Source organism: Panicum virgatum, chromosome 4K, assembly GCF_016808335.1.
Source record: "Panicum virgatum strain AP13 chromosome 4K, P.virgatum_v5, whole genome shotgun sequence".
In the NCBI taxonomy this organism is placed as follows: Eukaryota; Viridiplantae; Streptophyta; class Magnoliopsida; order Poales; family Poaceae; genus Panicum; species Panicum virgatum.
Window position 1 is genome coordinate 32,467,732 of NC_053139.1, and position 13,457 is coordinate 32,481,188.

Sequence of the window (13,457 nt, forward strand, 5' to 3'; positions counted from 1 at the left end):
ATTAGAAATTGAACTCCACCATGAATTTCGATCATACTAATGTTTTGTGGCAAGCGTGCTGGGGTCAAGCATGCATCTTTTGTGAAAACCTAGCGCGATGCTGAACTCTTTTAAGGTCATTTTGAATTGCTCGTTAAAGAACCGAAAATAAATTTTAGTTTCAGCACCGATTTCTTCAATGGTAAGAGAGATGAGGAATTCCATGGTCAAGAGCTGCGAACCTGGTTCGACGACGTCGGCGAAATTCTCCCATTCGATGACGGTGAAAGCTTGGTTCATGTCTTGCTTTAATCCTGTCTTTATGAGGAAGTGAGTTTCGAACCTCTTGGTGTGGCCGAAACTTTGCCTCTTCAGTAGCTCAAGGGCCTTCCGCTCGTAGTCGTTCCTGACGACGATTTGTTCAACCATCGTCAAGATCCTAATGCGGAAGCGGGGTCTCGGGACTACTGGAATTTCCTCTTCACTCTGGGATACATTTGTACGATGACCGGAGTCGACCGACATATTATCCCGAGAGGAAGACGAACTCCGCGAGCTTCTTGAGCTCTTGGAGAGCACCCTCTTGAGTTTCTCCTTGGCTTTACCGATCATGATTCCTACAACAGCTTAGCGCACACAATACTCAAAGCATATAAAAACTGAGCAGGGGCTAGTCATTCTTGCGGGGCGTTAAACCACCACAAACGTTCGTCGTTCAGCGTGCCAAAATTTTATTCGAAGGGAAATATTTTTTTTGTTTTTTATTTATGAACTTCACTAACTACTGAAATTTATTTGTTTTTTAGGTGAGCTAGAACTTAAGTTCTTTATTTAATTAGCTTAAAGAGCTTGATTAAGCAAAGAGACATAAGAAAGGAAGAGGAGATGCTTGAGCACGGGCTGAGGCAAGTGAACCTGAGTCTCTGGTGCATCGCTCTCATCGGATTTTATAACCGCGCACAGGAGCTAGGACGACCGGCCGGCCTCCCCACGACGGCCATCATGCCATGGCGATACTCTACTTCATAGAGTTGCTGGTGAACGTGCCAAAGTAGGTGTCAATGGGACATGAGCGGAGGAGGAGGGCCGTCCGCCCTCAAAGGAGCCGATCGGCCTATCCCTGTGCCCTCAGTGCTTTGCCCCTTTTCATTTGCTCCTCTTGCACGTCATGCTTCCCCATTCTTTGCTGCTCCTGACCAAAAAAGAAGAGGTGGGGCTGGCCGGCCTAGGTGGGGCTGGCCGGCCTAACATTTGGCCGAAAAATTTCGAAAATTTTTGTGAAGTTCTTTTGAATACAGAGTTTCGAAAATCAAATATGGTTATGCAAAAAGTGAAACGAGATTAATGCATGGAAAAATTAAACTATCCTATATGCAATGCAATGAAGGATACGTACCATGTGCCTCGTGGTGAGTGCTCGGGTTTTTGAGTCCGGAGCAGGACTCTCCATGCCTTTGGTTTTATTGTCGTTGCCGGATGGAGTCCCTGACGACGATACTTTCTTTCGCCACACTTTCTTGGTAGTGGGCAGTGTTCCGACCTCTTTCTTCTCCGATTCCAATAATTTCTTACGTTGAATTCTTCGTCTCGCATTTCTATAGTATTGAAGCTTGATTTGCTTCATCTCCTCTTGAATCCATAGACTTTCTACGAATTCAATGAGGGCTTTGATGGATGGGATTGATGGATTCTCCAGCTCCTTCTCGAATTTCTTTTTCGGGTTGAATGCCTTGACCTATGAGCATTGTTCGACCTTCTACCCATTGATGTTGAGCTGGATTACTCCGGCTCCTACATCAATATGTGCATTTGCCGTGCTCAAGAATGGACATCCCAAAATGAGAGGCGTCTTGGTGTCGACTTCCATATCGAGGACGACAAAGTCGACGGGAATGAAGAAATTTCGTATTTTGACCGGAATGTTCTCCGCTATCCCCGCGGGGTAGCGAACCGATTGGTCCACAAGCTGCAAACACATAGCAGTAGGGGCAAGTGCATGGTGGTTAAGTCTGTCATAGACTACCTTTGGCATGACACTGACGCTTGCTCCCAAGTCGCATAGAGCGTTCGAGAAATGTTGAGTCCCGATTGAGCATGTGATTGTAAGGCATCCTGGGTCCTTCTTCTTCACCAGGAGAGGATTGAGTATTGCAGCGCCACACTCTTCTGTTAACTGCACGACCTCGGTGGTGGGCAGCGTCCGCTTGTTTCCAAGAATATCCTTGATATACTTGCCATACGTGGGTACCTGCATAGCATCAAGAAGTGGTTTACTGACATACAACTTCTTTATCACCTCGACGAACTTGCCGAATTGTTCGTCGGCCACTGGCTTCCTTATCCGCTCCGGAAACGGTAAGGCAGTTGTATCGTGGTAGTCCCGTGAAGTTCTATGGGGTTCCACGGAGTCTTCCTGGGTAGCAGAGGGACCGGATTCGACGGCCTCCTCCTGCTCTTCATCATCAACGTCGGTATATCTAGCGGTTACGGTCTTCCACAGAGTTCCTGCATCCTGTGGGAAAGGTGGATCTCGTGTGGACTTACCACCACGCGTAGTCACCGCACTAACGTTTTCTTTCGGGGTAACTTCCAGTTGCCCGGGCAATTTCCCTGTGTTAGTGTTAGGACAAGAAGAGTCTAATTGAGCTACCTGAGTTTCTATCATTTTATTGAAGCTCAACTTATTTTTAATAATAGAATTAAAGCCCTCTAGTTGTGCGGCCATAGACTCCAAAATCTTATCATTAACAAGAAACTTCTTGCTAATGTTATCATTTATTTGTTTCTGGCCGTACACTAGGTCTTTTAAGGTGGGCTGAAAATTGTTATTAAAATTCATACCTTGTTGACCGAAGGAGAGGTTGGGCTCTGAGTTCCAACCCTGCTGAGGACGGAATCCTAAATTGGAATTGTTGTTGCTTCCAACGAAGTTCGCATCCTCTTGAGTTAATAGGCATGAGCTGCCCGAGTGCCCAGTCTCGCCACATGTTTCACATGTCATTCGAGACTCTGAAATCTGGTTAACCTCCTGGTGCGGAGATTCCAGCTTCTTCATGAGAAGATCCATCTTAGCAGCCAACATATCGACACAGTCGATTTGATGCACATCCCTTGAATGGGCAGGCTGCTTTCCACCTCTCCAACTCTGGTTGGAAGCTATCTTGTCAATCAGCGTCTTTGCTCCCGCAACATCGAGAGAAAGGAATGAACCACCCGCTGCTGCGTCGACGTGGTCCTTAGCTTGCTCATTCAGGCCATGAAAGAAGTTTTGTATGCTCAATCATTCCTCCATGCCGTTGTGTGGGCATGCTTGTACTCCTGGAGACGTTCCCAGGCTTCTGGAATTGTCTCATCCGGCAATTGCTGAATCCCGGAGATCCTGTTCCGAAGGGCATTGGTCTTGTCCACCGGAAAGTACTTGGCTAGGAATGTATTGGAGCAAGCATCCCATGTAGCGAATGCTTCCTTGTTAGAGTAAAACTACGTCTTGGGCTTCCCGAGCAGTGAGAACGGGAATAACCGAAGGCAGACGATATCCAGTGTAGTTCTCTTGGGGTTGATAGTGTTGCTCACTTCCAGGAAATTTTGGAAATGAGCTTTGGCATCCTCGGATGCCTTTCCACAGAATGGACTTGCCTGGACCATGTTCACCAATCCAGTTTTCATCTCAAAGCCATCATTGACAGCTTGGTCTTTGTTCAGTCTAGAAGGAATGTGGCTGCTGGACGGGGCTGAGAACTGACGAAGAGTCTTCTGAGCCATGGGTGATGAAACTGAAGTGGATGGAGAAACTACGGGCCAAGTGAGTATTTTCTGAGGTGGGACGATGCGGCGTCTTACAATTCTCCCAATCCTTTCTGGATTCGAATTGAAGTTGCTTGGTAGGTCGAAACCGGTCATGCACTGCTCTACATCACAAGGAGAGAGAGCAATGGTAAGCCTGCTAAGATTAGCGGTGACAAACTTGTGAAGGTTATCAAACTATTTATGATATCTTTAGCCAATTGCTTCCCCGGCAACGGCGCCAGAAATGCTTATTGGCGTTTCTTATGCCCAATAGAATAGATATTCTGCAAGCACACAGAACCACCGCTGTAGCACTTCGCTTTAGAGTATTCCAGGGTATCGTATTTATCCTCAGGGAAGCACTATGGTAAAGATTATCATAAACCAAGTGATAACTTATACTAGCTTGATCAACCGGCTAACTAGATGGGGGTAAGCCAGATATTGGTAAGATAAATGGCCAGTCTATGACCGAATGACACACAGAGGCTCAACTCCTTAGAGAGATAGTAGCTGGGAGGACAACGAGCGAGATAAGATACCTGAAATACTTCTGAGCTATCGAGCTAGCATCTCTAGATCAGACTAAACACCTAACTAATCTTCGGGAAACCAGCGCTTACTTCGGCGGCCTTAGGGAAGGACTCAGAATGGGATGAGAAGAGAGTCCAACGGCAGTCGGCACTACTGCTATGAAAACACCCGAACGTGGTGGACTACAAGGGAAGGACAGGGCTGTCACCACCTACCGCCTACCACAACGGTTCCGTGGGGTAGAACACACTTTCTAGCTAACACTAAGCTCAGACACCATGTCTGCACTCGGTGCTAGGATTTCTCTCGAGGCCTTTGAGAGAAATCCCCCTCAACCTACAGAACTAACTTGAGTTACTCTAGTCCGGTCGAGAAAACTCGTAAGATAAGATCCCGAACACTAGGGAGATAACTTAGCCTAAGCTAAAGGTAAAACTTCTGCGCTCAAGCTGAACACTCAGACTTGAGAAAATAAAAGTCTACAGAAGTAAAGCTGACTCAGAAAAATAGAGAAGATAACTTATATTGATAAAGTCAAAAGAAAGATACAAGAGCTATACCAGACTTTCGACAACTCCGGAATCCTAGGCAAGCTCGACTCGACTCTAACTCCCAAACTACTAACCTACTCTAGAAAGTAAAGAGAGAATGAGCTCCAATGGTGTGTGTGTCACAAGTTGACGGCTAGAATGTGAAATAATAGTTGTCAACACCCACATGTACCATTATGAAAATAGACTAAAATAAGCCCCTGAACAAGTATCTAAATTACCCACCTCTGCCATTATAAAAAAGTAAAGTAACCCCTAATATTCGTGTAAAATACCCACCTATGCTATTATAAAATAATATAAATAATCCCATAAATTTTCATATAAAATATCCAGTTATGTTATTGTAAAAAGTTAAAACAACTCCTAAATCTGAATTTAAATTATATATGTACAACAAAATATTAGAGTGCACCAATATAAAATATCATTGCTAATATATTATTCATGTTATTGTTTATATAAAAGTGCTACCCACAATAAGTGTCACCATGTATTGATGTATGATGGAAGAGATAAGAATATCAATTCACAAACAAATACTTCAATTAACATATATCAAACACATATACACGTGCGATGGAAAGCGAGATCCATTGCAACTAGATAATAATAATATATATTTTAGAGCATGTGTCAGAATATTTAATAGATGAAAGAGAGCATGAGATAGAGTTAAGTATAATTATTAGCTATAAGCCTTATTTTCATATCTTACTATTATTAATTGGAGGCTCCTTCTAAGAATCCACGTGAAGCCACCGAGGATCCTAGGTGGACACAAATACAGAGAAATCCTAAAAATTCTCATAAAAATAATAAATATCTAGCCATCAAATCGACAACTCTAATCATAATAGTTAGTGGATCTGTTATCAGTCCTAATAAATTACAAACATTTGCTATTATAAAAATAGACCAAAGTAACCTCAATACATGTATCTAAATTACACATCTCTGCCATTATAAATTTTTTTGAAGTTACAACCTAATTTTTTGGTAAATTAACCACCTATACCATTATAAATTAATGCAAATAACCCCCTAAATTTGTATAAAAATTATCCAATTATGTTATTATTAAAAGTTAAAGTAACCCCTACATCTAAATATGAATTATATAATTATAATAAAATACTAAAGTGCACCAATATAAAATTCTAAATTACTATTTCTATCATTATTAATATATTGTTGATATTATTGTTTGTATAAAAATACTACCCATGATATTTGTCACCATGTATTCATGTATGATAGAAGAGATCAGAATACCAATTCACAGATAAATGATTCAATTAAATATATATCAAATACACGTAAAGGTGTGATGCAAAATGAATTCTCACTACTACAAAAATGATTTGTAGAAACGCCTCGATTTTTTTTAGGGACGGATCAAAATTTGACCCATTGCTACAAATGGAGTTGAGTTACTGTAGCAACCGACCCGCCACTGAAAATGCATATTTAGGGGCGGATCACCCCCTCACACGTACCTAAAGATGGGTCCACCCGCCCCCTAAAAATGTATTTGTAGGGGCGGGTGATGCCCCCACCCGCCTCTACAAATGATTTTCCAACTTCTTATAAAAAAATTCATTTAAGTCGAGAAAATAGCGAAACACATAATAAAAAGTGAAAATTTTACCATAGGCCTGTTTTGATCTATTGAATAAGAAAAAAATATCAAAAATATATTTCGGTGTATATAATGATTATGAGTATGGAAAGCACAAAATAAGTCTTGAGTTGTACAAGGTAGTAGAGTGAGTGAGTTTATACATTATGGTTTTACACTCTTAGGCATTATATACGTTGAAATCTGATTTTTTTATTTTTGTAAAGTTCTACATGTCACAATAGGCTTATGGCAAATATTTCACTTTTTAATATGTTTTACTATATATTTTAATTTGAACAAAAATTTAGAATAAAGAAATTATTTATAGGAGCTGGTGGGGCAACACCTGCCCCTAGAAATCTATTTGTAGGAGCGGGTTAGAGGGTGACCCGCTCCTAAAATGCTCACCCGCCTCTAAAATACCCCATACCGTTCAATCCGGTGACTGCCCCATCATCGATCCGAACCCTTTGCTCTCGACCAATGGCGTGCCCCAAACATTGAGGCCATGTTTAGTTGGCAAAAAAATTTCTACAGTACCCATCACATCGAATCTTCGGGCACATACACGGAGTATTAATGTATTTAAAAAAATAACTAATTACACAGTTTAACTGATTAGGATGAGATGAATTATTTAAGCCTAATTAGTCTATGATTGGACATTAATTGTCAAACAACAACAAAATGTGCTACAGTACCAAAACCCAAACTTCTTCGGGAACTAAACACAGCCTGAAAAGTCATCCCACCCACTGCAGCCCCCCACTCCTCTCTCATCCCAACCTTATCTTCTCATTCTCTCCGTCATCTTGTGTATCCAATAATGCACAACCATTATACATTGTGTATCTAATGAAAGTAGTTTGATACTGTAGATGTTTGTACATTTTCAGTAAATTTAGTCAAATCTAGAGAAGTTTGATTTATGATAAAGCTATGGAGGGAGTATATTGTAAGCTTTCAGTTCTAGAAACTCATTAAAGGGATAATTGCACTTTTAGGCACCCACCAAAACTCACTAAAGGGACAAATGCACTTTTAGGCACCCACTGTGAATATTGAAAAATAAAGGTGCCTAAAAGCATCACGTAATTTCTACGCCACATTATGATATTGTAAGCTTTCAATTCTTGATTGAGGTCTTGTAATGAAAGGACAGCATCAGTCACTTCCCATGACACATGGTGCTAAAAGCATACCACTACCAGAAATGATGATGTCTGTAAACTAGCCCTGCTCGCTTGAGTCAGTGATGTCCAGTGTTACCTAATAATTAGCATGTCCTGCCTTGCACTCTAACTGTACATACTTAAATGGTTTGTTGGATGGATCACGACCTGGGGTGCCCGGAATAAACAACAAAACGCGATTTAATTTCCTCGTCCGGATATAAAACCCAACGGCTTCGTGCCACACAGAGCAAGAACTACCTTGCCAAATATTAACATAGCATACCAAGCGAAAGTAGATCCAGTTAAAAGGAATCCAGCAGGAACATGGGCTCCGGCGACGACTGCGCGACAACACAGCTTATGAAGATCGCCAAGGTGGACCTTCGCGGGCTGCAGTCCAACACGATGGCGTGGGCGGAGGCCAGGGCCGCGGTGACCGCGTCCATGGCGGCTCACGGCTACGTGGTGGTCGTGCACGACGCACTCGACGCGGAGCTCCGGCATGCCCTGTTCGGCCGTGCCTTGCCGGAGCTCTTCGCGCTCCCGTTCGACACCAAGAAACGCAGCGGTGTCTTCACGAACGGCCCGCATAGAGGCTATGACGGGCAGATCCCGAGTGAGGTCTTGGAGAGCGCCCCCGTCCTGAACCCCGCCGAACCCGGCAACATCCGAGACTTCGCCGGCCACCTCTGGCCACAGGGCAACCCAGGTTTCTGGTGAGATATATGGATCGATACCATCAATTCTCTGGCTGGCTACTTCCTCACGACTGATCCAGTGTTCATCACCTCTTTCAGCTACACGATTATGTCATTTGCCAAGAAGGTGCTGGAACTGGCACAGACGGTGGAGAGGATGACCCTAGAGGGCCTGGGGGTCCGTGAGGAGAGCATTGCCTGGCAGCTCTCCTCGCAGTCCCATACCGTCCGGATGGTGCTCTATGGGACGCCACCAGACAAGGAGACCAGCATCTCCCTGGGGGCACACTCTGACGATCACATGACCACGGTGATCGCGCAGCACGAGGTGGGGGGCCTCGAGGTGCAGGTCAATGGTGGACAGTGGATCGCCGTGCCTCCCGAGCCGGGCACCCTCATCTTTATTGGTGGCGACCAGTTAATGGTGAACTCGAGACGACCAAACTACACTACCATCTTCATATGTTGGTCTCTCTAACTACGTACTCACGCCGCAGCTTGTCACGAACGGGAGGGTGCCAGCGTGCGTGCACCGCGTGAGAGCACCGAGCGGCCGGGAGCGCTTCTCGGTGCTGCTCAGCCGGCGTCGCAAGGGCGACCCCATGCTGCGCGCCATGGACGAGCTCGTCGACGAGGACCACCCCCTGATGTACAACCCCTGCAGGCACGAGGAGTATAGGGCGTTCCGCTTCTCCGAGGAAGGGCGCAAACAGCGAGAGCACAATCCACTGAAGGCTTTCTGCGGTGTGGAGAAAGATGGGTCCAAGGAATGAACACTCCCTCAAACCGTCCGTTTGAACCAACTAGCCGTAAGACCCTGACCGGGCTAGAAGAACCCAAACCCCAAGTTAAAGAGCTCCACTTCTTGATAAAACAAATAGCTATGAGTTAGGTTACAGGGGGTCCTCACTGGGGTAGCCTATGAGCACTTTGAGTATTATCAATCAACCAATATTGCATCCCTCTTGATAGTACAACATACATATACTCAAGATTAAATATAAATCACTATTCAACCATTTGAGCTCTGAAACACTTCAGCTTTGCCATAATTTGACTTTAGCAAACTTGGGATTTCAACATTGCACATATTCTCTTAAGGAAATCCATACTTGAGCTAGTGACTTAGAATTCCGATCACATTTGCAAATCTGTCCATGGAACCTTAATTCACTTCAAAAAGTAGTTGATGCATTACATTGCTTCTCTCAAAAGGGTTTAGATATGATACTTCGAAAATTCCTACAGATACTAGCCACTTCACCCTAGCAATTAGCACATGATAAGCCATCGGTTGACCAAAGTTTTTTTAGTAGCTCATACTAGTCATCTCGGTTGGTTTCTTCACCATTTACCTTCACCTCAATGAGTTAAGCCTTCCACGTCAACAATGAATTCCACTTTTCATTCTCATATCTTTATTTTTTTGTCTTGCTTTGAAATCATTAACCTTTGATCCTTTAGACAAATAACTATTCATCGTGCCAAGCCATAATTAGAAAACATTCTTGATCAATGTATGAACACTGGTTTCTATATATTTTTCTTCACAATATGCTTGATTTTCAACAATATTTCCTTTTCATTTGATTCTTCATTACAAGAGCCACGCTACTGCAACATGCCAACATGAATGTGCCACATTACAGTTTGGCGTGACCTTTACTCTTTTAGATAGCGGCATACTCCCTCTATACTGAAATGTAGAACATTCTATGATTTTTCCAACAGATTAAAGAGATATAGAAAAGATGACTGTACCCCTCATTAATATTCAGTAATATTTATCTGATTCAATCGGTGGAAGGTAGGCAGTCACACAAAAAAACAAAGCGAAGAAAGGTTGGGCTTGCCTCTGCGAGCCGCCGCGGTGACTTCGCCTGCGGGCTGCCACCATGTTGGGCCGCTGCCTACGCTTCCACGCCAAGCAGGCAAGCACAGCACGCCCCTCCACGCGTTCCGCGTGGCGCTAGCGCCGCCGCCCCGTCAGACCTGGTGGGAGGCAGCGGTGGCACATTTGGATGGGTTGCGGCCGCCGTGGCAAGGGGTGCTTCAGCCTCCGTGCCGTCCCGCTCCATGCAGTGGGTCTCACTAGCCCTCGCTCGCTCTCCCTCAACCACGCCTACGAGGATCACACCAACGAGTATGATGCTGGCTCCGTGCGAACGGCTACGCGCGGGGCTGGAGCAGGCGCGGAAGCACCAACGCCAGGCGTTGGTGCGCGCCACTGCGGCGTGCGCGCTGCGGGAGAAGGAGGCGGAGCTAGAGGCCACGTGCCGCCGACCTCGAGGAGCGGCTTCGTAGGCGGCCGTCGCATGCCAGGCCCAGCTTCGGTAGCCCCAGTGTGACTCCCTCGATGACCAGCCCAATGGACTGGGAACGACTGGGGCCGCGATGAACACTGGCCACGGCCGCAATGCTTGCTCCGTTCGTGGGTACTTATCGTCGTCAGAGGTTGAGTTCTCGCTCCGTGTCCTCCGCCCCATCCGCACCTCTGGCCGGTAGCTGGGCCTGCTCATCTCGCTGGGATGGAGAGGGACGGGTGCAGCAGAACGGGGGGAGGGGGAGGGAAGGAGCTCGATGGAGGGAGGCGCCAAGAATATTGGGGAAGATTGGGATGGAGCTCAGGGGAGAGAGAGGGGGAGCGGTGCGACGGGGAAAAAAAAAAGGCAACAGAGAAAAAGACATTGCGAGGTCTGGTGCGTTGGGAAACATAGAGATAAGGCTGACCAAGAATTTTGTCCAAAAGATGCCAAAATACCTTACATTTGAGTACAAATTTTAAACCTTAGAATGCGCTACAACATTTCAGGACGGACGGAGTATACCGTTGAGCAAGTTAATGGATCCGATGAGTGGCCAAGTCAAGTAGCGTTAGTACCATTATTCCTAACACAAGGCATGACGCATTTGGGTCGATGAGTTCGCCTTCATATTCCATAAGCCACTTGGGTCCTAGCCAAGCACCTCTCGATCCACAAGGAGTAGAGTCGGTGCAGGCCCTGAAGCCAGTAACCGTATGCCACTCTGATCTGACGCAGCAAAACATGCCGCTAGCCGCATCTGCAGCAGCTAGCCTCCGTTGCCGCTTCCGCATCACCTCCTCGATCTCGTGTCATGGTTCTGCCCTTACCCGCACAGGGCCATGTCATGCCGCTGTTGGAGCTATCCCACTGCCTCGTGGAGCATGGCTTCGAGGTTGCCTTCGTGAATACGGATTACAACCATGCCCGCATCCTCGTGGCCTTGGCAAGAGGAGAGGCGGGAGCGACAGCCCCGCCTACAGGCGGGATCAAGCTGGTCTCCTTCCCGGACAGCATGGGTCCCGACGACGACTGCACAAACATCATCAAGCTGCTGGAAGGCTTGCCGGCGATGATGCTCGGCACCCTCGAGGAGACGATCAGGTCCAGGAAGATCAGGTGGATGGTGGACGAAGTGTCCTTGAGCTTTGTTCGTGATCTGGTCCCCACGGTTGGCGTGCGCGTCGCCCTATTCTCCACTTTCTCGGCAGCCATCTTCATGCTGCGGGTGTACATTCCCAAGATGGTAGAGGATGGCATCATCGGCGAAATAGGTAAGAACAAACCAAAAAATAATACCTGACACCCAAAATTGACACAATTCAAGGGTTGCTAGACAATCTGGACAATTCGGTCAGACTGATTATGTAAACCAGTCAGATCGGTCTGGGTAACATTGTGAAATTGGCAATTGGATTGCACCATTGCATAGATCTTGTTGATACGATCGAAATGTATATATAGAATGTCTAATTTGGTGTCTAAATGAAGAAGTTATGGCTCTAGGAAGATTTGCACCTCAGTCAGACTAGACAGACTGGTCCGAAAACCCCAATCCGAGTTTGGGGTTGTATTTTAACACGGGATTTGTAAGGGTTTCAACTTCTAATGGGTACATACCTTCTCACCCTATAATTATAAAAGGCTATGGCCGATTGAGACACCCAGTGGAACACTCTAGTAGAACAATTCAATTTTAACTTGTAAGTGCCGTGCATCGTCTTTAGTTTAGAAAAAATCAAGTTGTGAAGATGGAGAGGACATGGTTTACATTTCCAGGGAATGCGAGAGGGAATGAGAAGATCCAGCTGAGCCCGAAGATGCCAGCCATTGGCGCCGCCGAGCTTCCCAGGTTCAGCCTCGGTAGGGTCCCTGAGTCACGCATCGCCATGATACAGAGCGTGATCAAGACCATCCCAACATTGAGGCTCACCGAGACCATTGTTTGCAACACGTTCCAGGAGATCGAGTCCGGGGCGCTGGCCCTCCTGCCCATACTAGCTCTTCCCATCGGCCCGCTAGAGGCGCCCAGGTCCACACCTACCGGTGGCCATTTCGGGGCCCAAGAGGAAACCTGCCTCCCATGGCCCGACATAGGTACGGGAACGGAAGAGCTCGGTCGGGAAAACGAAATCGGATACATGAGAAATCGAAATCAAAACAATTCGATCGGAGGCATGTCCATAACGGTCGGGAAGTGGTATTTAAAAGCAGGATCATCAATGCATGTAACCACTTCAAACGTTGAACTCAACACAATAGATTCACCATATTCAGTTGTTGTTCTGCACATGCACGATGCATGATCCTAGCTACCAGTAAGGTAAGGATCAGTACACATGAGTCAGCTTGCAGCAGGCACGCTCGCTCGAGCTTATCATGCCTTTTCAGTTTCCGGCTGCAGGCTCCTCCCCTCGTGTAGGTAGCAGAAGCAGCAGCACGCAGACGGTGCAGCCAAGTCCAGGAGGGTTTCCAGCCTGCCAATTTACCATGCCATGCCTCGGCTTTCTAGAGGATTCCGCCATAGTTTGCGACCTACCATCAACCTAAATCACCAGCAGCTGGCCCTAGCCTGGGAGGCAGGGATGGTGGCCTATCGACGGCGACAGCCCGTGGCAGAGTGGCCTTGGCCGGCCGGTTGCGCAGCTGATGGGCTGGGGGCTAGACGAATGGATGTAGGGGGTAGGGGGTCGGCGGCGGAGTGGATGGGGAGCACCGGAGCAGGAGCTGCCGCTAGGCTCCGGGCGCCGCCGGAGCGGATAGCGAGGGGCCGAGCAGGGAGCCGGTGGTGGCGGGGTCGGGTGTGG

General features: G+C 46.5%; 2 protein-coding genes across 2 annotated transcripts; both read left to right on the forward strand.

Annotated features, from left to right (window-relative positions):
* The first annotated feature begins 7,868 nt into the window (after positions 1 to 7,868).
* Positions 7,869 to 9,900, forward strand: LOC120703678 (gibberellin 3-beta-dioxygenase 1-like). The gene is made up of 3 exons (XM_039987827.1): positions 7,869 to 8,365; positions 8,447 to 8,771; positions 8,845 to 9,900. Exons 1-3 carry the CDS (start codon positions 7,974 to 7,976, stop codon positions 9,118 to 9,120), a joined length of 993 nt encoding a protein of 330 aa, XP_039843761.1. The 5' UTR covers positions 7,869 to 7,973; the 3' UTR covers positions 9,121 to 9,900.
* An 841-nt stretch (positions 9,901 to 10,741) lies between these two features.
* LOC120702140 (UDP-glycosyltransferase 83A1-like) lies at positions 10,742 to 13,200 on the forward strand. The gene is made up of 4 exons (XM_039985898.1): positions 10,742 to 10,801; positions 11,405 to 11,924; positions 12,430 to 12,747; positions 13,055 to 13,200. Exons 1-4 carry the CDS (start codon positions 10,742 to 10,744, stop codon positions 13,198 to 13,200), a joined length of 1,044 nt encoding a protein of 347 aa, XP_039841832.1.
* Positions 13,201 to 13,457: the final 257 nt, after the last annotated feature.